At 41.9% G+C, this 25,345-nt stretch overlaps 1 protein-coding gene across 5 annotated transcripts in view; it reads left to right on the top strand.

The window, feature by feature from the left end:
* The window catches only part of LOC137376960 (activating molecule in BECN1-regulated autophagy protein 1-like), a 577,540-nt gene that overhangs the window by 533,660 nt on the left and 18,535 nt on the right, over window positions 1-25,345 (top strand). For 4 of the 5 annotated variants that reach the window (XM_068045969.1, XM_068045971.1, XM_068045970.1 and 1 more), the window contains 2 exons: window positions 4,227-4,414; window positions 17,372-17,551. In XM_068045969.1, the coding sequence (XP_067902070.1) occupies window positions 4,227-4,414; window positions 17,372-17,551 (368 nt within the window). The remainder of the gene's footprint in view (window positions 1-4,226; window positions 4,415-17,371; window positions 17,552-25,345) is intronic. The other variant, XM_068045972.1, reaches the window with a different exon arrangement.

Here is a 25,345-nt window from a genome sequence, read left to right as displayed (position 1 = left end):
ATCCCTGGATAAAGAATTTTCAGGTGTGATCAAGAGGAAGATAAAAAAGGAGGGGTGTAGCATTATTAGTTAAGGAATCAATAACAGCTTTGAGGAGGGATGATATGTTAAATGAATCATCAAACGAGGCCATGTGGGTGGAGCTCATAAATAAAAAGGAGGCAGCCTCATTACTGGGAGTGTACAATAGATCCCCAAATCATGAAAGGGAAATAGAAGAACAAATATGTAGGCAGATTTCTGAGTGCAAAAATTTTAGGGCAAAAATAGTTGGGGATTTCAACTACCCCAATATCAACTGGGATACAAACAGTGTGAAGGGCACAGAGGGGAAAATATTCTTGAACTGTGTTCAAGATAACTTTTTTAGCCAGCACCAAACAAGCCCAACGAGAGGGGGCGCAATTCTAGATTTCGTCATTGGTAATGGGCAAGTGGATGTAGTAACAGTGGGTGACCATTTTGGAGATAGTGACCATAATACAGTTAGTTTTAGCATAATTATGGAAAAGGACAAAGATAAAACAGGAGTAAAGGTTCTAAATTGGGGGGAAGGCAAATTTTATGAAACTGACAGGTGACCTGGTGATAGTGGACTGGATACAGCTACTTAAAGGAAAATCAATGGCAAACCAGTGGAAGGCATTCAAGAGCGAGATACAGCGGGCACAGTGTAAGTATGTCCCCACAAAGATTAAGGGTGGTACTGCCAAATCTAGAGCCCCCTGGGTATCTAGAAGCTTACAGGGTATGTTAAAGCAAAAAAAGAAAACTTATAATGATCACAAATATCTTAATACTTTAGAAAGCTTAGAGGAGTATAGAAAGTGCAAGGGTGAAGTAAAAAAGGAAATTAGAAAAGCAAAGAGAGGAAATGAAAAATTATTGACAGGTAAAATCAAGGAAAACCCGAAGATGTTTTATCAGTACATTAAGAGCAAGAGGATAACTAAGGAAAGGGTAGGGCCTATCAGAGATGTACAGGGGAACTTATGCGTGGATGCAGAAGATGTGGGCAGGGTTCTTAGTGACTTTTTTGTCTCTGTCTTCACAAAGGAGAGGGCTGTTGCAGACATTGTAGTTAAAGAGGAGGAGTATGAAATATTAGATACGATAAATATAATGAGAGAGGAAGTGCTTGAGGGTTTGACATCCCTGAAAGTGGATAAATCGACCGGATCGGATGGATTGCATCCCAGACTATTAAAGGAAGCCAGGGAGGAAATAGCGGATGCGCTGAGGATCATCTTCAGATCCTCACTAGATACAGGTGAGGTACCAGATGATTGGAGGTCTACAAACGTTGTACCATTGTTTTAAAAGGGTGCGAGGGATAAGCCAAATAATTATAGGCCAGTCAGTCTGACCTCAATGGTGGGTAAATTGTTGGAATCTATTCTGACGGATAGGATAAACTGTCACTTAGAAAGGCACGAATTAATCAGGGATTGTCAGCATGGATTTGTTAGCGGAAGGTCATGTCTTGCTAACTTAATTGAGTTTTTTGAGGAAGTAACAAGGAGGATTGATGAGGGTAGTGCAGTGGATGTGGTTTACATGGATTTTAATAAGGCATTTGACAAGGTCCCACATGACAGACTAGTCAGTAAAATGAAAGCCCTTGGGATAAAGGGGAAGGTGGCGGGTTGGATCCAGAATTGGCTCAGTGACCGGAAACAAAGGGTAGTAGTCGACAGATGCTTTTGCAAATGGAAAGTGGTTTCCAGTGGCATTCCACAGGGCGCAGTGTTGGGTCCCTTGCTGTTTGTGGTATATATTAATGATTTGAACTTAAATGTGGGAGGCATGATTGGGAAATTTGCTGATGACACAAAAATTGACCATGTAGTTAATAGTGACGAGGAAAGCCGTGGACTCCAAAATGATATCAATGGTTTGGTCGAGTGGGCGGAAAAGTGGCAAATGGAATTCAATCCAGAGAAGTGTGAGGTATTGCATTTGGAGAGAGCAGTATCCCAACAGCGGATTTTGTGGCAGGGTTGGGGGTGCGGTGCTGGGGAATTGGGGCAAAATCGACCACCACGGGTCCCGATGCCAGGAATCCAGTTCTGATTCTCCCGGGGGCTGGTTAGGCTGACGACGACGACCTTCTCGCACAGGGGCCAAATAAGGCCTCTTTCTGCCGCCACTGGAATCTTGCCATCGGTGGGGGGAGAGGGGCCTCTGCCATGTGGGGAGGACGCCTTGGAAAACGAGGCGCCCTCCCTGCGGGCCTGAGGGTGTGGGGAGGGGCCCTCCTTCTTGGGCAATTTGTGGCCCACAGAGGACTCCCACCGGGAACAACTTTACCCCCCAGGACCCCCCACCCCCTGGACCAAATGCCCACCCCCCATTGCAAGAGCTTTCTGAACTGGCCCCGGCGACCCCACATCACCTATCCCTTAGTGTCATAAAGTTATACAGCACAGAAACAGGCCCTTCGGCCCATTGTGTCTGTGCCAGCCACCAAGCACCTATCTATTCTAATCCCATTTTCCAGGACTTGGTCTTTAGCCTTGTATGCTATGTCATTTCGTGCTCTTCTAAATACTTCTTAAATGTTGTGAGGATTCCTGCCTCTACCACCCCTTCAGGCAGTGTGTTCCAGATTCCAACCATCCTCTGGGTGAAACATTTTTTCCTCCAATCCACTCTAAACCTCCTGCCCCTTACCTTAAATCTATGCTCCCTCATTATTGACCCCTCCACTAAGGGAAAAAGTTTCTTCCTATCAATGCCCCTCATAATTTTGTATACCTCACTCAGGACCCCCTCTCAGCCTTCTCTGCTCTAAGGAAAACAACCCTAGCCTATCCAGTCTCTCTTCATAGCTGAAATGCTCCAGCCCAGGCAACATCCTGGTGAATCTCCTCTGCACCCTCTCCAGTGCAGTCACTTCCTTCCTATAGTGTGGTGGCCAGAACTGTACACAGTACTCCAGCTGTGGCCTAACTAGCGTTTTATACAGCCTCAGCTAATAAGCTCCCTGCTCTCCAGGCTTCCAGTGCTGGGCCTGGATCCAAAGCCTCTGCACTACTGGCAGTGACCACCGCTCCCTGTGGCGCTGCCGATACTGCTGAGCTGCTGGCCCTGGGGCGGGATCCCCGTCCCGATTAAGTCTTTAAAAGGACAGGGATCCCACTTCCTTACGCTTTGACTGCTAAAGACCGGGGGATCACTCTGAGGGTCTGAAAAATTGCAGAGGTGTGGATCCTGCCCATCATTTCGGCCTGGTGCCGGGAGCCCCGCCTCCTGCACAAAGTCCAGCCCACATTGTGTACTGAGGTGTCGAGCGGCAGCACCCTATCCTCATGTGAGTTGTTTAGGAAATAAGGTGGATTAGGAAATTACACCTCTAAATCTACTGACTTATAACAAGGCTTTAGTCACTTGAGTTCCAAATTTGTTCAGTATCTCTTTCGTCTTAGAAGTGATATCCATTAATTCATCTAATTTTTGCACCACATTGGTCAGTCATTGAATCCCAATAGTGTGAAATATAAGAAAATCCCTTAACTGTCGTTTGTAACAACAGAATCTCTGTAGCAACAAAGCCTCCAGAGCCAGCCTGCTGCAGCTGTATTGTAGGTATTTGAATCTTGGGATCTACATAAATAGACTTAAACACGACCAATGCTTTTATACCCTATGCACCTTGTCAATTATAAGATTGCTGTAAGAGTAAGAGTCTATCTTGCACATTACTTACCAGAAAAATATTCTTTCTCCTGTTCCGAAGAAGGGTCACTGACCCGAAACGTTAACTCTGCTTCTCTTTCCACAGATGCTGCCAGACCTGCGGAGTGGTTCCAGCATTTCTTGTTTTTATTTCAGATTTCCAGCATCCGCAGTATTTTGCTTTTAAATATTCTTTCTAATTGTTTGTACTTGCTTTGGCTCAGGTTCTCAGGCCATAATTCCTGACACAATGAGTTCTCTGTCATGACTGGGCACTTCCCTGTAGGGAAGTGCAAATAGGATTGGTTACTTTTTCATGCACCTTCTAGAAATGAACTATTTAATAGCGTTGCAAAGGCCATTGTAGAAGTTCTCCAAACTATCCAGAAAGTTGGGGAACATGTCTGGCTTGCAAACATGGGAGGCAAAATAGGAAAGAAAAATATAAATGACAAAGCAAGCAATTTGCTGGCAAGCATGAAGCCTGGATACTTGGACTAAAGATCATTGGGATGCTTATCTGAGTAATAATTTTGTTACTGTTCCAGGCCGAACAGAACGTCTTGGAGGACAGACCGAGATATGGGACTAATGAATGCTATTGGTCTGCAGCCTCGCAACCCCACCCCTTCCGTAACCTCACAAGGAACCCAAACGCCATCACCACAGCTACAGAATGCGGAGACCCAGACAGACAGGGATTTACAGGAAGCTGCCACTTCAGGGACCAGTCAGGGTAAGGAACCAGAAATCGTGGGAATGATTTGAATTAGCTATGAAAGTACCAAGTGAGAAAATTGGCCTTTGCATCAGTTTGAAGATATCGTAAGGTCTGTAGCTCCCTTGAATTATGCAACCAGCTGTATCTTAAGTGACTCCTAGGTTACTGTGTTTTTCAAAAAAAAAATTAGGTGGGCTAAATTTCAATTATATCTTTCAAATCCCTCATTTTTCTGTGTGCAACTTCGCAAATGCTTTATTGTCGAGGGCAGTAAAACAAGAGGAATATAAAAATATATACACCAATCTAATGCAACAAAAATGCGGCTTCAATTCTTTAAGATTCTTAGCCATTTTCCTAGCAAATCGTGTAGGCCTGCTGGATGAGCTGTCTGTGGTAAACTGCTAATTGAAAATCATAATTGGGAAATTGTGGCCTAAGCGAGTTAACGGTAAACTGTAATGCTCCTATTCATCTTTAGGCATGAAAGCAACTGTCCTTGGGAGCATTCCTCGTGATATGTTGTTTCAATGCAATTCCAATAATAATAACTTTATGGGTACAGTAAAGATAAGGTAGATTTGCAAACTAATTTATTTTTCAAACCATTTGTGTCTATGACTAGGAGTTACCAAAGATATCTTAAATCTTTGATTTTAAGTCTGCTTGAATTTTTTTTCTTTTTTTAATCCATGGAGTACTGAGGTGGCCGATTCATTGGAAAATCCCAAGTAGAAAGCTGCAATTTCTTTGGAAAGCACCAGAAGACTCAATTTTTCATGAAATATAGAGATATGTAGCTATTACATTAATGGATGTCTGCATGACTCATGTAGGTAGTTATCAATGTTAGGCACATAGGATGCTTGAGCCACTTGTCTGCGAACAGGCTGCTTGCAGCTTGCCTCCAGTCTAACCCGTTCTGTTATTTGCGATATATATGGACAAATTGCATTATTATTCCAACTCTCCCAGCCAAGCATCAAACTGCATCTAAAGTCTGCATCTTCCCTGGCAAGCTGTTGCAGACATTTATTTCCCTGTGGTATTTTGTTCCAAATTTATTGTTTACCAGTTTATATTGTCAACTCTGGCCTCATTTTAAAGTACTATTCATGATTTACCTTATTTAGGTCATTGATGTTCTTTGCCTACTTTTCCCTTAGTTTTTTTTTTCCATCTGGCTGCAGAGATTAAGATTTTTTAACCTTTCCTCGTATACCATCTTACTTTCACTTGAATCGTTCTTGCTGCTCTCTTTGCATCGTGTTCTATGTTTGCAAATCATCTTTATTGTGTAGTAACCAGAACTGTACACAGTAATCCCGCATCTGGTCTGACTAAGGCACTGTACATCCTCAGCCTAATCTCAGACAAGTTGTACTGCACTCTTCTGGCTCTGTTACCTCACACTTTGTTGGTATTTTTAATTACCTCACCATCTTCCTTCGGCATCGCTAGAGAAAATTCCACTATTGCTGTGTCACCTTGTATTAATTGTCTTCCCTTAATTTCTTCATAACTTATGGTGCACATTATTTTGTTCATTGTAAAGCATAACCTAGGGGAGCAGTAACCAAGAGATTATGGTCCTGTACTCGTCAGAAGTTAAAGTCCATGGCAGCTTTGGAAGTGAATTCAATAAATCTAGCATTTGTGGGCAGAAAAAAATGACCATGAGAACTGACAGATTGTTGGTTCATCAAGGTCCTTCAGGGATGAAACTTGCCATCCGGCCCACTCTGGCCTACATGTGATACCAATCCCACACTATGTGGTTGACGTGTACTGTCCTCAGGGCAAGGAGCGATGGCAATAATTGTGGTGCCTGCCTCTGTCACCCACATCCTGAGATCAAATAATATCTAAATCCATGCAGCATTGACATTGAAGAGTGGTTAGATTCAAACTCTTAGAGTAAAAGAAATTGGAGTTATTTCAACAAACAAGTGATTTGATAACTAACATGCTGTGACACTATCGTGGAGTCCTTCAATTTGGATTATCAAACAATCTGGATGTCATCTAAACTAATGTTGAAAATACTAAGAAAAAGCAGTGTGACAGTTGGAATCTTTATTATGAGAACTCAGGCAATGAACTGGATCTGTAACTGCTGGCATGCTGATTATATTCATTGTGCAACAGCTCCAGCGAGCTCTTTTATTAAGTACATATCACACATCTACCCAAAACTAAGCTGCATATGGCTACAATAAAGCAGATAGCCATTAACATGACTCTCTGCTTTTCTGAGGCCCTCAACAAGTGTAGATCCTAACTAAAATAAAGACTGCACTATCCATCAGTGCATAATGGTATAATGACAGTATTTTTAAAAAAGAAATGTCCCAGGAAGGAACCACCAATAATTGTAATACCTAGTGCTATAGATCTAATTCTTCACAAAATGCTTTGCTACATACAAGAAAGAAGTACTTGCTTTTATAGAGCCACTTACACACCTCAAAGAAAGTACATTTTAAGTGTAATGTAGGAAACATGACAGCCAATTTATAAACAGCAGTGAGATAAATGACCAAATAATGTTTTATCAGGTTGAGGGATAAGTATTGACCAGGACACTGTGGGGAACTTTGAAATATAGTTGTGGAATCTTCTACGTTCATCTGAGAGTTTAGACAGGGCCTCAGTTTAGCCTTTCATCCGAAGGATGGAACCTGTGACAGTGAAACACACCCTTGGTACTCGGATTGAAGTGTCAGCCTGGATTAAGTGGAACTTGTAACCCACAACCTTCTGACTCGGAAACGAGAGTGCTACAAACTGAGCCGTGGCTGCCGCTCATGTAAGGAAAAGTAGTGATGTTACTTTGTACATGAAGTGACTGAGTTTTAAGAAACTTTGTTTGTCACTAGCAACAAGATGTATAGAAAATAACATAATTCCAGGCTTGCTGAATGGATGGGAGAATTGCTGACACTGCCAGTTCGATCTTTCCACCGAGTTCGAACACTTATTTGTCAGCGTTTTTCACAGATGTCATCTGTATAGTCATACAATCGCTAAGACTGTACATCTTATAAAATACAATATCTGTAAAATTAAAGTTGTGGCCTTTAGACCACCTGTACCACATTTTTCCATAGTGCTGCCTTTAGTCATTACAATACCAAGTTTCACATCTTCATCAATGTCCTCTAGCATCTCTCTCATAGAGTGAATGGGAGATCAGATGACATTCAAATTGTTTGGTCATCCAAATTAAAGAACTTCATTATAGTGCCATTATATAGAATATCATATTGGTCCATCCTAGCACAGGGAAACATGAATAAAGTTAAATGTGAAATATTAAACGCAACTGAAATGATGAAAACTAATTACTACATGTAGCCCACAACACTGATACATATACATCTGATGGGTATTATCTGCTCATAACTCTATTTGTGTTCTGATCAGCCAGGTCTACTCCTAAGAGTGCATCGCAGTGGGAGACTGTGGTATTTCCCATCCCCTAGGTATACAGTTCTAAAGTTGAAGGCTGTAAAGCAGAATTAGCAAAGGAAACATTTACACATTCAAAGTGTCCTGAGATAAACTTTTAACATTAGCACTTGTTATGGATATTCTGCCACTTTGAAGGATAAAAACTGCTTACCAAAATACAATGAGCTGGATTTTGCTCACAGCAGAGAAGGAATGGTGCCAGCTTTCATTATACTTGAGACTCGCCCACAGACTTTCTATGGGATTTTCCCTGTAAAATTAGAAAATCAAAATGGTACAGTGACCTCTACAGAGCATCTGGGACCTGTGTGAACAGGGAAAGCAACTCTGTGTCTGCCTTAACCAGTCAGATTGAAGTATCATTAACGAGCAGTGCAGAGCTCGAACCTGGAAGTGTCAGTTAAGAATATTTAATTCAATGTGAAATCTGGTATAGAAACTGAAATAAAAAAGGAAAGAAAAATGGGATCACGAGAGAAATAAAAGCGACCAAGAAAAGTTTTTTAAAAAATTGTTTAAAATCTCCAACAGTAATTAGGATCTGAAGGAATAAGACGCCACATTTGTTAAAGTTAATTTTCAGTGCCAGGGAAGTTGTTTGGTAGTAATCAAACCTTATCATGGCATTGAAATTTACTTGCACAGAAATTGGCAAGCCCTAATGTTTTCTGGTGAGTTTTATATGTATCTATCACACATGTTCAGCAATTCTATGCCATTCTATGTATTTGAGTATCGCGTCTCTGGGCAAGATACTGGTATCGCACAGCTTCTGGAGGAGCTAGGCAACTTGGACAGTAGCTTTGTGATTTCCATTTAACTACACATGTGCAGATGCTGGAAGGTGCTGTCTGCTATTAGTTTCATAATTACTTCCAGAACAAAATCCAGCCCAGTGTATATTGACTCAAGTCATCAAGTGCACCGTATTATTACCAGGACTGTGCAGCTCAGTACTAAATCTTCTACCATTATATGTTGTTTTGTAGCTGACTGGTTTAATTTTATTTGTGCATCCTAATTTATCCTTGATTGGGGTAAGCATGTAACTTGTTTAACTCCTACAAGACAGGATAGAGGCAGTTAGTGGTGGAACTGAGGAATCTTGTATCCAGCAGTGTTTTGGATGCTTGTGGAGAGAAGTCTCAATTTAATCAAATTAATTAAGTAGGAAATTCAGTGTTTCTTTGAGCTTTCTGAAATGAGACCTGTCTGTCTTAACTGTTTTGAAAATCTCTGGCTTTTTCATGCCCAAATCTACTTAAAGCTGCAGATTGTCTTCTTTCATTAATGAAACATTGCTATCTTGCCTTTTAACTATCGTTCCATCACATCCTGAAACTAAATCTTCCAATTTTCTCTTTTTTTTTGTCTCCCTAAATAGATCAGTCAGCACCACATAGCTGGGCGGGTAACCTGTCCCCTACTTCCTGCTAGTGGCACCGTAAAACCATTTTGCTAGGCAACATGCATGACCAATCTAATTAGGCACATGTCTAATTAGACATACTCTGTTGTTTCTCTCCTCTGTAGCAGCTTGCCTATAATTGAGGAATCACAGGTGGAAATTTGGCGTGCTGGGGTATTGCACAAGCTGGCATCTGGCACCAATCTTCCCTATCACAGTATTAATATGGTCATGTCTCATCCTGGCCTCCAGATGCCTCTTTGCATCTTACTCTTTAAGTCAAGATCATCATATCATCTTTTCCACTAGCTTATTCTTTCCCAGATAGCAGAACTGTGCAACTGCTCACCTCCCTCAGCTTTCTGTTATTCCTACAATCTACAGGTTTTAAACCAGTTTTAAAATATTTTAAACTGCCTTTAAAAGATTCAATGACACTATTTCAAAGAAGGACATGGGAGTTCTACCTGGTGTCTAGGGCAATATTTATCACTCAACCAATATCACTTAAAGAAAAACAGATTGTCTAGTCATTATCACATAGTTGTTTGTGAAACCTTACATAAATTGGCTGCCATGTTTCCTATATTACATAAGATAGCCTATTCATCGCAGGAATAAATTTAGTGAACCTTTGCTGCACCCCCTCTAAGGTAAATGATATCCTTTTTGTTATGCCAATGTGCTTGTTGAATGATAACTTTCTTTAATCCACTGACTAGAGATTTGAATTTATATTTTTTTAAAAGACCAGCTAAAAGGATGGCTTTACTGGCAGCTAAGATGACTACCTAATTTGCAACACTGTATCCTACACTGCAATGCTTGTGAGGAGGGAGACGAAATGTCTGCTCATGCCTCAACAAGAACCAAGACCCAGGAAGTTTAAAGGAACTACCTGTTCTTTTTAGCAAGAGAGAAATACTACTAACTGCTGTGTTTGAATGACTGAGTGGCTGTCATGTGATCAGCCCCTCCCCATCTGTGTCTTTCTGCAGAAGAGAGGAGAAGCAACTGGACTCTGATACATGCCGGCCCATGTGGGGGTCTCTTTCTTTCTCTCTCTCTTGCTCTCTCTCTCTCTCCATTGCAGCTTGAAAACGTTCAAATCCTACCTGTTGACTGACCACCTTTGTATACTTCAGCTACAATCAGAAACACCGTTGAAGGAAATCATCCACGTCACTGTCTCCAAGAGACCCACTGAACCAGTCATGTACCTCTTCAAGCTAAAAGCCTCAGGACCACCGAATTCATTTCGAAGCCAGCCGAGTTACCAAATGCCACAGACTGTATACCCCTTTTTTCTATGGACTCTAACTCAAACAATCTACCTTTCCCCACACTGTAACATATTTGTGTGTGTGTAAACCTCTAGTATGTGTGTGAGAGTGAAAGTTGGCATGTTGTTTATTATTTTTATTAGTTCATTTTAGGTACAATAAAGTTAACCTCTTTCTTTGTTAACTCAAGAAAACCTATCCGATTGATTCTTGCTACAATCATAGCAAGTAAGTAATCAAACACCTACTGAATTGGCTTGTACATCCACTGTAAGAATGAATTAAACCTGTTGTGGTCTAACAAGGAGAGGCAAAAGAGGAAAACCCTCGACCTCTCCTCATTTGATGATAAAAATTTGGGGGCTTGTCTGGGATCAAACCCAAAGACAAACGAGAAATTGGAAACGGGAAACCAAATTGATCCCGAGCAATAATTTTAAAACGTCAGTACAGGTTTTCTTGTGGGTTTCCAGTGCTAGGGTACTAAAATGTCCACATTCGAGGCTAGTACCTTCCTAGAACAGAGTGAAGTAACTTGGCCTGGTTAAAAGCCCCATCTGTTGAAGAGTTGAGGAATTTAGCTGGGCAGTTAGAGATTATTATCCATCCAAAAGCTCGGAAGCCTGAAATCCTAAAACTTGTGGCCAACCATTTTAAAATTGACACTGAAGAACCGGAGACAGGCATAGAATCTGAAACAGACAAAGTAACATTAGCTAAGGTACAACTAGGACAGAGGAAACTAGAACTAGAATTCCAAGAAAGGGGAAAAAAAAGAACTTTCCAAAAGGAAAAGGAAGAAAGGGAGTTAAGACGGCTCGAACTAACTAAGGTAAGAGCCAAAACAACCAGCGAAGGCACCGTGAGTGAGGGAGTTACTCCTAGCTCAGGACCGGGTGCTGAACTCGTTAAGTTCTCCAAGTTGATACCAAAGTTCAATGAGGGGGATGTGGAAGCATTTTACAACTCTTTTGAAAAGCTTGCAAAACAGTTGAAGTGGCGTGTAGACAGCTGGACACTGTTATTGCAAAGCAAACTAACAGGAAAAGCCCATGAGGTTTATTCACTGTTGCCTGATGAGAGTGCATCAGATTATGAGATGACTAAAAATGCTTTCCTGAGTGCATATGAGCTAGTACCGGAGGCTTACTGCCAAAAGTTCTGAACTCTCAAAAATCTGTCTACCTCCTCCTTAAATACATTTAGTGACCAAGCCTCCACAACTCTCTGAGGCAGAGAATTCCAGAGATTCACCACCCTCTGAGAGAAGAAATTCCTTCGCATCTCAGTTTTAAATGTGTTCCCCTTATTCTGTAATTATGTCCCCTTGTTTGAGATTCCCCCACTAGTGGAAACATCTTCTCAACATCTACCCTTTCGAGCTCCCTTATAATCTTATATGTTTCAGGACCGGCAACTGTGGGAATTGTCTGTAGTTTACCCGTGGATGGGGTCCACCTGCTCCTTGGTAATGATCTGGCAGGGACGAAGGTGGTAGTTTCCCCAGTGGTTTTAGAAAGACCGAAAGAGGTCAGGAAGACAGCAGTCACAGGAAAAGGTCCCTGGCATTTTTCCTGACTGTATGGTGACCTGGTCCATGGCCAAACAAGCACTGATAGAGGAGGCTGAACTGACACTGCAGACAGATGACCCTACTGTCTGATTATCTGAAACCTTCTTTGGGAAGCTCGAGCACCCAAAGGATGGGTTAAATGGGTCTTTCTTGGTCAAGGCTCAGCAAGCCGAACCAGGGTTAAAATAATTAGCTCAGACTGCCCAAACTGAAGCTGAAGCAGAGGAAGTTCCAGAGTGCTACTATTTAAAAGATGAGATGTTGATGAGGAAGTGGAGACCTCCTCACAGACCTGCAGACCAAGAGTGGACAGTGATTCACCAGATAGTGGTGCCACCAAGGTACCATGGGGAAATATTGAAAATAGACCGCAAAATTCCAATGGCTGGACATGTCAGTATCAGAAAAATACCAAGCCCGCATAAGACAGCATTTTCACTGGCCACACCTCCACAAGGATGTGGTGGAGTTCTGTAAAACTTGCCGCACGTGCCAGGATGTGGGGAAGCCTCAATCTGCAATAAAACCTGCGCCCCTAATTCCCATACCGGCTTTTCGGAAAACATTCAGCAGACAACTGGTGGATTGTGTGGGGCCCCTGCTGAAAACAAAAGGGGACTACCAATATCTTCTCACCATCATGGATGTGGCTACCCGATTTCCAGAAGCTATCCCTCTAAGAACTATCTCTGCCAAGGTAGTGGTGGAGGAGCTAACCCAATTCTTCACCTGATATGGGCTGCCTGCTGAGATCCAGTCGGATCAGGGCACGAATTTTATGTCCAGTATTTTTCAAAAGGTCATGGGTAATCTGGGCATAACCCAGCTTAAGTCCTCAGCCTACCACCCATAATGACAAGGGGCTTTGGAGCAGTACCACCAGACCCTAATGCCAATATCAGGGCATACTGCTATGATTACCCCCTTGACTGGGACAAAGGGCTGGGTTTTCTTCTGTTTGCTACCAGGGACTCACCCAGTGAGTCCACTGGCTTAGTCCCTTTGAGTTAGTTTATGGACACAAGGTGAGAGGTCCTCTAAAACTAATCAAGGAGAAGGTTTTGGGACCTAGGGACAAATCTTCCCTATTAGACTACATCTCTATGTTCCGAGAACAGCACATGAGAGCCTGTGCGATGGCTCAAGAACACTTAAAAAAAAAAAAACTCCCAGACAGCTATGAAAAGGCAGGTGGATAAACATGCCAAGGCTAGAACATTTCAGCCTGGAGACCATGTGTTAGTGCTATTACCAATACAGGTAGAACCATTGAAAGCCCAGTTCAGTGGCTTGTACAGAGTAATAAAGAGAATTAGCAAGATGAATTATATAATTGACACATTGTAGGAAAGAGCAATGGCTATGCCACACCAATATGTTAAAACGATATCACAGCTGGGAAAGGGACAAAAAAGCACAAGACTGTCAGGCAGTCAGGAAAGAGGAGGGCGAAAGGGACAGTGAGGACGCATTAGAGGGAGGCCTGGAAGATTCCCAAATCAAACCCCCTACCGTCTGGTTAGCTTGACACTGAAATATTAGGGAAATTAGACACTGTACTGTCCTATTTAAATGCAGAACAGAGAGGAGACCTAACCAGGCTGCTCACAGCATTTAAAGGGATCTGCAGGGACAAACCAAGGTGCACAACCCTAACCCCCTACACTATGTGAATATAGGATTGACCCCTCCCATAAAACAAAACCCCCTATCACCTAGGTCCCAGGAAACTGTCCCAGGTTCGGGAGGAAATTCAAACTAAAGACCTAAAAATTAAAGATATGAATTCTGAAGGGAGACACAGAAAAGCTCATAAGCCAAAGGAAACCCTAAGATCAAAAAGGTTTTTGTGGCAGATTTGGAGGGTGGTGATGGTGGTGGTGACTGCAAATCAAGTATCCTAACTGAGGAGGAATTGTGGACTCGCCTTGATGAGCTGGAACAACAGTAAGAGATGCAGGATTAAATTGATCGGTGATCTCAAACTGCAAGGAAAAAAATCCAGCACTGGGTTGAAGTACAAAATGACTATGAAGCACTTAAAACTTTGCCTGACAAAGTGTCTGATGATGTTATGGTGCCATTTGGCCCATTTGCATTTATGCCAGGACAGCTAATCCACACAGATGAAGTCACCGTTCTGCTAGGTGATAGTTGGTTTACAAATTTCTCTGCAATGCAAGCTCTTGGCCTGGTGGAGCACAGGAAAAACCATGTACATAAAGCTCTGGATGATCTTCACAAAGTTATGAATAACTTTCAATCCAGGGTTGAGTTCATTGATATAGAGAAACTGGAAAAGGAAGATATTGTCGAAATACACGAGGAAATTCAGTGTATGCTGGAGACAAGCTGATTGAGTCAAAACAGTTGGAGTTCCCCAGTTGTGCTCATGCACAATCCTGATTAAAATAAAAGAAAGCAGAGCATGGCTATGACAGTGAGACTGATCAGTGTGTGTGTGTGTACAGTTTCTTTTTAATTTGTGACCTGTTAATGAAATATTCCTGTTGTCAGATTTCATTTTGCGTGATGGGGAGGTGTCATGCCAATGTGCTTGTTGAATGATAATTTTCCTTAATCCACTGATTAGAGATTTGAATTTATATATGTTTAAAAGACCAGTTAAAAGGATGACTTTGCTCTTAGCTTAAGATGGCTACCTAATTTGCAATACTGTATCCTACACTGCAATGCTTGTGAGGAGAGAGATGAAATGTCTGCTCATGCCCCAGCAAGAACCAAGACCCAGGAAGTTTGAAGGAACTACCTGTTCTTTTTGGCAAGAGAGAAATACTGCTTAATGCTATGTTTGATTGACACTGTCGTGTGATCAGCCCCTCCCCATCTGTGGTTTTAAGCCTGGGTCTTTCTGCAGCAGAGAGAGGAGAAGCAACTGGACTCTGACACGTGCAGACCCAAGTGGGGGTCTCTCTCTCTCTCTCTCTCTCTCTCTCTCCACCCCACCCCACCCCCCTCTCCATTCCAGCTTGAAATCTTTCAAATCCTGCCAGTTGTCTGACCACCTTTACATACTCCGCTACAATCAGAAACACCGTTCGCGGAAATCATCCACATCACTGTCTCCAAGAGACCCACCAAACTAGTCATCTACCTCTTGAAACTAAAAGCCTCAGGTCCACCGATTTCATCTCGAAGCCAGCCGAATCACCAAATGCCACAGACTGTATACCACTTTTTTCTATGGACTCTAACTCAACCAATCTACTTTTCCCCGCTCTGTAACCTATTTGTGTGTGTGTAAATCTCCAGTGTGTGTGTGAGTGGAAGTTGGCGCATTGTTTATTATTTTTATCAGTTCTGTTTAGATACAATGAAGTTAACCTCTTTCTTTGTTAAACTCAAGAAAATCTGTCTGATCAGTTCTTGTTATGATGATAGCAAGTAAGTAATCAAACAAGGGGAGGTGGTGGTGTAGTAGTATTATCACTGGACTAGTAATGCAGAGGTCCAGGGTATTGCTCTCGGGACATGGGTTCGAATCCCCCACGACAGAAGGTGGAATTTGAATTCAATAAATAAGTTCAATTCATAAATCTGGAATTAAAAGTTAGTCGAGTGATAGCCATGAAACCATTGTCAATTGTTGTAAAAACCCATCTGGTTCACTAATGTCTTTTAGAGAAGGAATCTGCTGTCCTTACCTGGTCTGGCCTACATGTGACTCCAGACCCACATGTGGTTGACTCTTAAATGCCCTAGCAAACCACTCAGTATATCTAACCGCTATGACGTCGATAACGAATGAAACCAGACGGACCACCCGGCATCTACCTCTGCACTGGAAATGATAACAGCAAACCCAGCTCTGTCGACCCTGCAAAATCCTCCTGATTAGCATCTGGCGGTTTGTGCCAAAATTGGGAGAATTGTCCCAAAGTCTAGTCAAGCAACAGCCTGACATAGCCATACTCACCGAATCATAGCTTACAGACAGTGTCCCAGACACCGCCAACACCATCCCCAGCAGAGGTGGCGGCACAGTAGTATACAGTCGGGAGAGAGTTGCCCTGGGAGTCCTCAACATCGACTCCAGACCCCATGAAGTCTCACGGCATCAAGTCAAACATGGGCAAGGAAACTTCCTGCAGATTACCATCTACCGCCCACCCCCTCCCCCACCCCAGCTGATGAATCAATACTCCTCCATGTTGAACATCACTCAGAGGAAGCACTGAGGGTGGCAATCAGTCAGTCTCATTCCCCCGCTCGATCCCTGTAGCCCTGCAAATTTATTTCCTTCAAGTCCCATTGATTTTCTCCACTTCCACCACCCTTGTGGGCAGCGAGTTCCAGGTCATTACCACTTGCTGTGTAAAAAAGTTCTTCCTCACATGCCCCCAGCATCTCTTGCCCATAACTTTCAATCTGTGTCCCCCTACTCCTTGTACCGTCAGTAAATCTGAGCCTGTCATAATCTTGTACACCTCTATCAAATCTCCCCTCAATCTCCTTTGCTCCAGGGAGAAAAACCCCAGCTTTTCCAACTAACCCTGTAGCTAAAATCCCCCATCCCTGGAACCATGCTGGTAAATCTCCTCTCAAGGATCCTCACATCCTGCCTAAGGTGTGAGGACCAGAACTGGATGCAATACTCTAGTTGGGGTCTAAGCAGAGCTTTAGAAAGGTTCAGCATAACTATCCTCCTTTTGTACTCTATGCCTTTATTTATGAATCCCAAGATCCCATATACTTTGCTAACCACTCTCTCAATATGTCCTGCCACCTTCAAAAGATCAATGCACATGAACCCCCAGGTCCCTCTGTCCCTGTCCAGTCTATAGAACTGTGCTATTAGGTCTGTATTACTCACCCTATCCCTTCTGCCAATATACATTACTTCTCACTTGTCTGTATTAAATTCCATCTGCCACTTGTCTGCCCATTCTGCTAGCCTATCTATGTCCTGTTGCAGGTGGTTCGTATCATGCTCACTGTTACTGCTCCAAGTTTGGTTTTAATGGCAAATTTTGAAATTCTACTCTGTATTCTAAGATCCAAGTCATTTACTCTCAAGAACTGTTCTACTTACACCCCATGTTAATATCATTGTTATCCTCTCCATCTGTGAGGGAAATAGCAAACATAATATAACATTGAAATACAAGTTAGTTGATTTATTATTAAATAGCAAGTGAAACCTCTTCCCCATGGTGAAAAGGATATTTTCTGAATTGATGCACCTTACGACAGCTGTATGTTCCCTTCAACAGCCAGTCAGTCTTCATTGAGCGAGTCAGAGCCACCTCCAGTGACCACAGCCAATCAGATGGCAGAGGCCAGTGCAGGAACAAGTTCTGATTGGCCCTTGGAGAACGCAGGTGGTAACTCTTCCTCCGCACAACAGACGGATATGAACCCGACAGCACTGGGAGCCAGCACTGCCACGACCGGTATGTCACAAATCAGTATCCAAGCATCATCAGTACAGAATTTAGAGAACTATCTCGTGTGCACATTTACTGTCAAGAGGCGGCAGTGTGACTCGGTCTGTTGATACTCTCATGGAAGGGCTAGTGTGATTAGACCTGCTGCGTTCTTGCTGGGAGGAGATAGTATGATTAGGTTTGATGCCAGTTTATAAAGCTGGCTCAATAGTTCTGACTCTAAACAAAGCTTTAAAGGAAGCTCAGGTATATTGTGAGATGTAACTGCCCTGCATAGAGCACATGCAAAAATCTGTTTTCTAATTCAGCTGATTAACTTATGTAATTGAAACTCATTCCAGGTCTTAGACTCAATAGATGGAGTTATGATATAGTATTTAATCAGTTCTGTGGGGATGCCTTAATCCTTTTTTGGAAGCTTATACTTTTCCAGTAAGGAAGAAAAATGCAAGGAATTCTTTGTTGCTATATTGGTTAATATTCTAATTCTGTAATAATCCAGTTGTATTTACATGAAGTAAATTCTGATGGAGTTATGGGTAATAGAAATTAGATTGAAAACCTAGCCCATATATTTCTGAAATATTCGAGTCAATATAAAAATGTTAATGTACGTACGTGCGCAGTCAGGTATCATATGCCAGGAACTTTGCGATGAAAGGCAATAAACCATCAACATATATTCCATTACAGTGCATGTTCCTAGACAATGAGCATAACCTGATTTTTACTCAATCTATTATCCAATATATAAGCCTCCAATTTTTCCTGGTCAGTCATTTGGTTGCTGGAAATGTGCTAAGTAAATATAGGTCCAAACTTGACCAAATCTTCAGAGACATTACTGTTTCCTCAGTGGCCTAATGGGTGAATATACTGTGTCACTACAGGGTGTTTATAAAGTCCTTGTGCAACTTCAAACTTTAATAACTTTGAATGTACAAATAGTAGAAGCACACAGTAAATGGCAAATAAAAGCAGAATTCATAAAGTTTTTTAATGTTCACATTATGTTAATGATGCTGAAACTGATTAAATGGCGACAGAAGTAAAGGTGAACTATTGAAAAATCAGATTGAGTGATGCATCATAAAATGTAGTTATGTTAAAGCCTAGAAATTTGAACTTTGCTGTCTTAAAACTTTATGAATTATACTTTCTATGCAGTTTACAGTTTGCTTCCATCATGTGTACATCCAAAGTTATTAAGGTTGCACAATGTATTAATAAACATCCTCTATTAATACTGAACAACACAGAGGAGGAAGGCCCAGATTTGATGCATGGTAAAATCAACTGAGGTTTGCATACCTGATCAGTAAACAGTGACTCCCAATGAAAAGTCTGAATAGATGGATGTTGGATGTGGATAATACCCAGCTCAGGTGTGGTGCCTCCCCAGGATCAAGTACCAGTGCTTCTTGTCACTGCTCATGCATGAAGATGAGCTTCTTGGGTGAAGTACCCTGAGGCTGTTGCTATCAGTGGCAGCACCCTAGCATTAGTCAGTGACTTGAGGAAAGGAGGATTGAAAATTGAGGTGAGGAAATGGGAGAAGCGATGCATAATGTATGAAGATTGGCAAAGATGTTTTTTGGTTGGTGCTGTCAGCAGCTCCGGGATACAGGCACACCAGTTGCTTCAGTTTTCAGGTCAAATATTAAAATTCAGTAATAAAGCTGCTGTCATGTCACAAATAGCTTAATTACTGTAACATTAGTCTAAATTACTAAAACAAACCGCTCATGAATCCAAATATGTATTGTACATCAGATTTTGAAATGCATCCTTCATGTTATGATAACAAATCTCTATATATACAAAAAAGAGGGGGGAAAAATGTTGATTTCCCTCCCATTTAGAGAAACTTCCCCAAGCCCGTTAGGATGTGCTTTAGAGCAATTATCCTCTAATTAACATTAAGATGGGCATATTTACAACAATATGACCTTTATCCTTAAAGGGAAAGGCAGGCTTCATGCAGCTCCCCCTTCACAGTAGAATACTTAAACAGCATGTGCAACAAGGTGCAAGCAGATGTTGAGCTGGAGGAGATTGCACAGGTAGGGCAGAGTGAGGCTATGGAGCGATTAGGATGAGAATTTAATATCAATGTGCTGGGGGATCCAAAGCCAGTGAAGATTGACAGGAACACATGTGAGACTTGATATAGGAATGCAAGTGGCAGAATTCTAGATGAAAGCTGAGTTCTGTCTGCCTTTTTGTGACTTTGAAAATAACTTTAAAAACTTTTTATTTACCTGCATCTTCATCTTCTCGGCTCCCTCCATCCCAAAAAAACAGGTTTTCAATAGTTGATGAACATCTTTTAAAAGCTAGTTTTCCCGCTTGTCTAAAGCACAAACTCTCAAGATTAGACACATTAAAAAAAACTGTGAACCAGCAAGCCACTCTGCTAAACGAGCATACCGGGCAGTCTCCAGGCCTGCTGGGATCTGGACAAGTAATTTTGTTTGCAGCATAACAAAGATGAAAGCATTTAAGGTGGATTTGATACGTTTGGGACAACATTTGCCAATACCGATGAGCACACTGCCTAACCTAAAACAAAATTTGTTTCATATTTGAGTGGCCCACTTGTTTTTTTTTTTAACCCTTGTTATTTTCAAGGAATATGCCGAGCATAACCAAATGGGCAAACAACCCACTGTCTGTATCAAAGCCAGTCTTGAATTGCCCGCTCAAAAGTTATCAGAATACCTGATAACAATGGTCCTTCTGATTTTTCCTTTGCACCAAGTTCATCCCATCCTTTTTTCTCTTCAACTGGGTTGTTGGAACAAGCATTAAATGCACAATTATATTGGATAAAAAGAGCTGTCAGGAGGATCATTACACACATTGGATGATTCACATATAACTTTTGTCCTTTTTTTGAGGTTATAACTGCAGTTAATCATTTTGCACAGCTGTTGCACAAAACAGCATGAGTTATTAGCCCAATTTGTATAAAGGTTGCAAAAACCGTCACGAGTAATTTCATGCGAGTTGCAAAGCACCACTCATCAGTCTGAGTTCCTTCAGTCTTTCTCTTTTGGCCGAGAGACAGCTGCAATTTAATTTTTAATATTGTTTTTAAATTTACTATGCTGTGTGTGTATACATATATATATAATACACGCATATAGAATGGTGTTCCGCAAGGATCTGTGCTGGGGCCTCCACTTTTTACAATTTATATGAATGACTTAGATGAAGGGACTGAAGATATGGTTGCTAAATTTGCTGATGACAGAAAGATAGGTAGGAAAGTAACTTGTGAAGAGGACATAAGGGGGCTACAAAGGGATATAGATAGGTTAAGTGAGTAGCAAAGACCTGGCAAATGGAGTATAATGTGGGAAAGTGTGAAATTGTCCACTTTGGCAGGAAGAATAAAAAAGAAGCATATTATCTAAATGGTGAGAGATTGCAGAGCTCTGAGATGCAGAGGGATCTGGGTGTCCTCGTGCATGAATCGCAAAAGCTTAGTATGCAGGTACAGCATGTAATTAAGAAAGCTAATAGAATGTTATCATTTATTGCGAGGGGAATTGAATACAAAGGTAGGGAAGTTATGCTTCAGCTATACAGGGGATTGGTGAGACCACATCTGCAGTACTGTGTACAGTACTGGTCTGCTTATTTAAGAAAGGATGTAAATACGTTGGAGGCAGTACAGAGAAGGTTTACTCGACTAATGCCTAGAATGGGCGGGCTGTCTTTCGAGGAAAGATTGGACAGGTTAGGCTTGTAACCGCTGGAATTTAGAAGAGTAAGAGGCAACTTGATTGAAACATATAAGATTCTGAGGGGCCTTGACAGGGTGGATGTGGAAAGGATGTTTCCCTTTGTGGGAGAATCTCAACCTAGGAGTCACTGTTTTAAAATAAGGGGTTGCCCATTTAAGATGAGGAGAATTTTTTTTTCTCTCAGTAAGTCGTGAGTCTTTGGAACTCTCTTCCTCAAAAGGCAGTGGAAGCAGAGTCTTTGTATATTTTTAAGGCAGCAGTAGATAGATTCTTGATAAACAAGGGGATGGAAGGTTATCCGGGGTCGGTGGAAATGTGGAGTTATCAGTTCAGCCATGAACCTATTGAATAGCGGAGCAGGTTTGAAGGGTCGTGTGACCTAATCCTGCTCCTAATTCGTATGTTCATATATTCTCTCTCAATGTTATCTTCCAGTAAATATGACACTTTTCTGTCATTTTTATGCTTTCTGCCTCAATCATACTTAATGTTATTGGTTTTAGCCATATTTTCTGTGCTTAGTTATTAGCTTACTCCCAGCCCCGCATCTCATTTTGTCAACAAGCAATTTCTCTTTGCTCCACAGTGATATAGAAAGACACATAGGTTGCAGTTTTTTTTCTCAACATTTTAAAAGTCAGTAAATAGACGTATTTTTCTCACGACCCTTCTCTGGTGCCACCAGAGGCAAAAATGCAATGGGCATATCTAAGAACTTGAAAACAGTTCCAAATCACAGGTGGAAACGCTACATAACAGCTATTTCTCAGGGTGGGTGGCGTTGAGATGGGGAAGTGGAGTTCGGCAACAACAGCTAACCTGATACTAACCTCTTTAACCGACATTTATGTATGGACATGCAGCTGGATTTTGGCTCATTGCTAAGAATTCATCGTCTTTATTTTCTGTAATTCCAGCCCCTACGTTTTACCAGAATGCCTTTCCCTTCGCTACACTACCACAACCAGCTCCCTCCAACACTGCCAAATCCCAGTCAACTCTGAGAACAAAAAGACCTTACCCCAACAATGTTCACAGGCCACAAATGCTTTTTTACAAGCCTCCAGATCCCTTTTTACAGTGTCCCACAATGCTCATTCGCCATACTCGAAGCTACTTGCATATTTCTTGTACCCAAGCATCCTTGCTCCAAGGTCATCACTTTCACATCCAGAAATTTCTGCTTATTCAATTACAGATACTACTCCTCCACATTCAATACTGTCCCATTGCTAACCCCGCACCCCCACCCCCACCTTATTGTTATGCCTTAGAGCCTCACTACCAACACTAATGTTACCTGAATTTACATAACAAGTACAGGCTGTTTGGCCCAACTGGTTTATGTTCTCCATGAGCCTCCTCCCACCCATCTTCATCTAACCCTATCAGCATATCCTTCTATTACTTTCTCCCTCGTATACTTATCTAGCTCCCGCTTAAATGCAAGTATTTATCTAATTCCCTTTTGAAGACTACTATTGAATGTGTATCCAATGTTGTGTGAGCCTGGCATGCTGTAGGAGAGCTGGTTGCATAGAATTACATAGAATAAGCAGTACAAAAACAGGCTGTTTGGACCAGACAGTCCATGCTAGTATTTATAGTCCTCTTGAGCCTCCTCGCATCCTTCCTCATCAAATACTATCAGCATTACCCTCTATTCCCTTCTCCCTCTTACACTTATCTAGCTTCACCTTAAATACATCTGTACTATTTATCCCAACCATTCCCTGTGGTAGCGAGTTCTACATTCTCATCATTCTTTGGATAAAGAGGTTTCTCCTGAACTCCTTATTGGTCTTAATGGTGACTATCTTATATTTATTGCCTATAGTTTTGGTCTTCACACCTACCCTAACAAACCCTTTCATAATCTTAAAGACCTTTTTTATTCATTTGCAGGGTGTGGATGTTGCTGGCAAGGTCAGCATTTATGCCCATCCCTAATTGCCCTTGAGAAGGTGGTGAGGATCCACCTCCTTGAACTGTTGCAGTTTATATGGCGAAGGTACTGTTAGGGAAGGATTTCCAGGATTTTGACCCAGTCTCAATGAAGGAATGCAATATCAAGTCAGGGTGGTGTGTTAATTAGAGGAGAACTTGGAAGTTATGTTATTCTCGGGTGCATGCTAACTTGTCCTAGGTGGTGGAGGTCATGAGTTTGGGAGGTGCTCAAAGAAACCCCGATGAGTTGTTGCAGTGCATCTTGTAGATGGTACACTCTGCAGCCATGGTGTGCCAGTGGCAGAGTGAGTGAATGTTTAAGGGGATGGATGGGGTATCAATCAAGCAGACTGCTTTGTCCTGCATGGTGTCACATTCCTTGTGTGTTATTGGAGCTGCACTCATCAAGTGGAGAGTATTCCATCACACTACTGACTTGTGCCTTGAAGGCTTTGGGGAGTCAGGTGAGTCACTCACTACAGAATACTTAGTTTCTGACCTCCTCTTGTAGCCAGAGTATTTATGTGGCTGGTCCTGTTAAGTTTCTTGTCAATGGTGACTCTCAGTATGTCGATAATGGTGGATTCAACAGTGGTAATGCCATTGGATGTCAAAGGGAGGTGGTTAGACTCTATCTAGCTGCAGATAATAATTGCCTGGTACTTGTGTGGCATGAATGTTACTTGCCAGTTATCAGCCCAAACTTGAATGTTGTCCAGGTCTTGCTGCATGTAGACACAGACTGCTTCATTATCTGAGGAGTTGCGAGTGGAAAAGAATACCGCGAACAACCCCACTTCTGACTTTATGATGGAGGGAAGGGCATTGATGAAGCAACCGAAGATGGTTGGGCTTAGGACAATGCCCTGAGGAACTCCTGCAGCAGTGTCTCCAGATGAGACTACTGGCCTCCAACAACTGCAACCATTTTCCTTTGTCCTTTGTGCTAGGTATGACTCCAGCCAGTGAAAAGTTTTCACCCGATTCCCATTGACCTACACCCAAGACAGCACTCCGAAACCCCAGAATGCCTTCCATTCCTTGCCACACAACCTTTACTGCTCTCACTCCAGTACTATCCCCTCAACTACTCACTGCTATTTACTCCTCACCCACTGTCACTGAAAATTGTCACTGTATCCCTTCCAAAATTACTCACTATTTACTAACAACTGCTTCCTATGTTCATTGTGCTTCAGATGCAGCACACTATGCAAACTATGTGAAGAAATGCATGAGGATAAATTTCAAAAGCTATATTTGCAAGGAGCTGATGTGCTTTTATGAGTAAGGCAGAACTCCAAAATTGTCATTTTTCTCAGTGAATTGTAGAATTTTATCTTTGCCTATAATGGTATTTTAGCAGGAACTGGGAGCTCTGCACCAGATGGGTAAAAAACTCCACACTGAGCTGTAAGAGTGGGTGACCAACAGAGCCTCAACTCTTTTACTCCCTTTTGATACTCCAATCCTGAGCTACCACACCTTTCTACACTTGTCACTCATTCCTGCTACCTCCTGCACCAAATAGCCACTTTCTAAATTTTCAGTTTCTCATTTCCATCACGTTGCTTTTTTCCCACAAAATAAACCAACAGCAAATCATAATTGATGATGAGCTTACTCATAACCACTCTCTATATAAATCAAAATCAAGGAAAGCAGCTAGAAAACAACCAAGGATTTGAGAAAACAGCCAGTGATCCTGAAAGACCAGTTAGTGGAATCTATCGATTAAACAAAGGAGAAGATCAACCAGTTGAAACAGTCGTTTTCAATTCCATTCATTCCATTTTTCCGTCATTAAATTTGAAAATGTTGCTGTCCAAAATAAGCCTTCAAACAAAATTTTATCAAGTACATATTTCATGATAATGATTAAAGTTACTCATTCAGTTCTCTTCTGTGTCAGAGAGTTATAGAGTTATACAGCACAGAAACAGGCCCTTCGGCCTGTTGTGTCTGCGCTGGCCATCAAGTACCTATCTATTCTAATCCCATTTTCTAGCACTTGGCCCATAGCCTTATATGCTATAGATCATAAGATCGTAAGAACTAGGAGCAGGAGTAGGCCGTCCGGCCCCTTGAGCCTGCTCCGCCA

Source organism: Heterodontus francisci, chromosome 14, assembly GCF_036365525.1.
Source record: "Heterodontus francisci isolate sHetFra1 chromosome 14, sHetFra1.hap1, whole genome shotgun sequence".
Taxonomy (NCBI): domain Eukaryota; kingdom Metazoa; phylum Chordata; class Chondrichthyes; order Heterodontiformes; family Heterodontidae; genus Heterodontus; species Heterodontus francisci.
The sequence above is the reverse complement of the archived record's forward strand: the minus strand, read 5'-3'. Positions and strand labels throughout refer to the sequence as shown.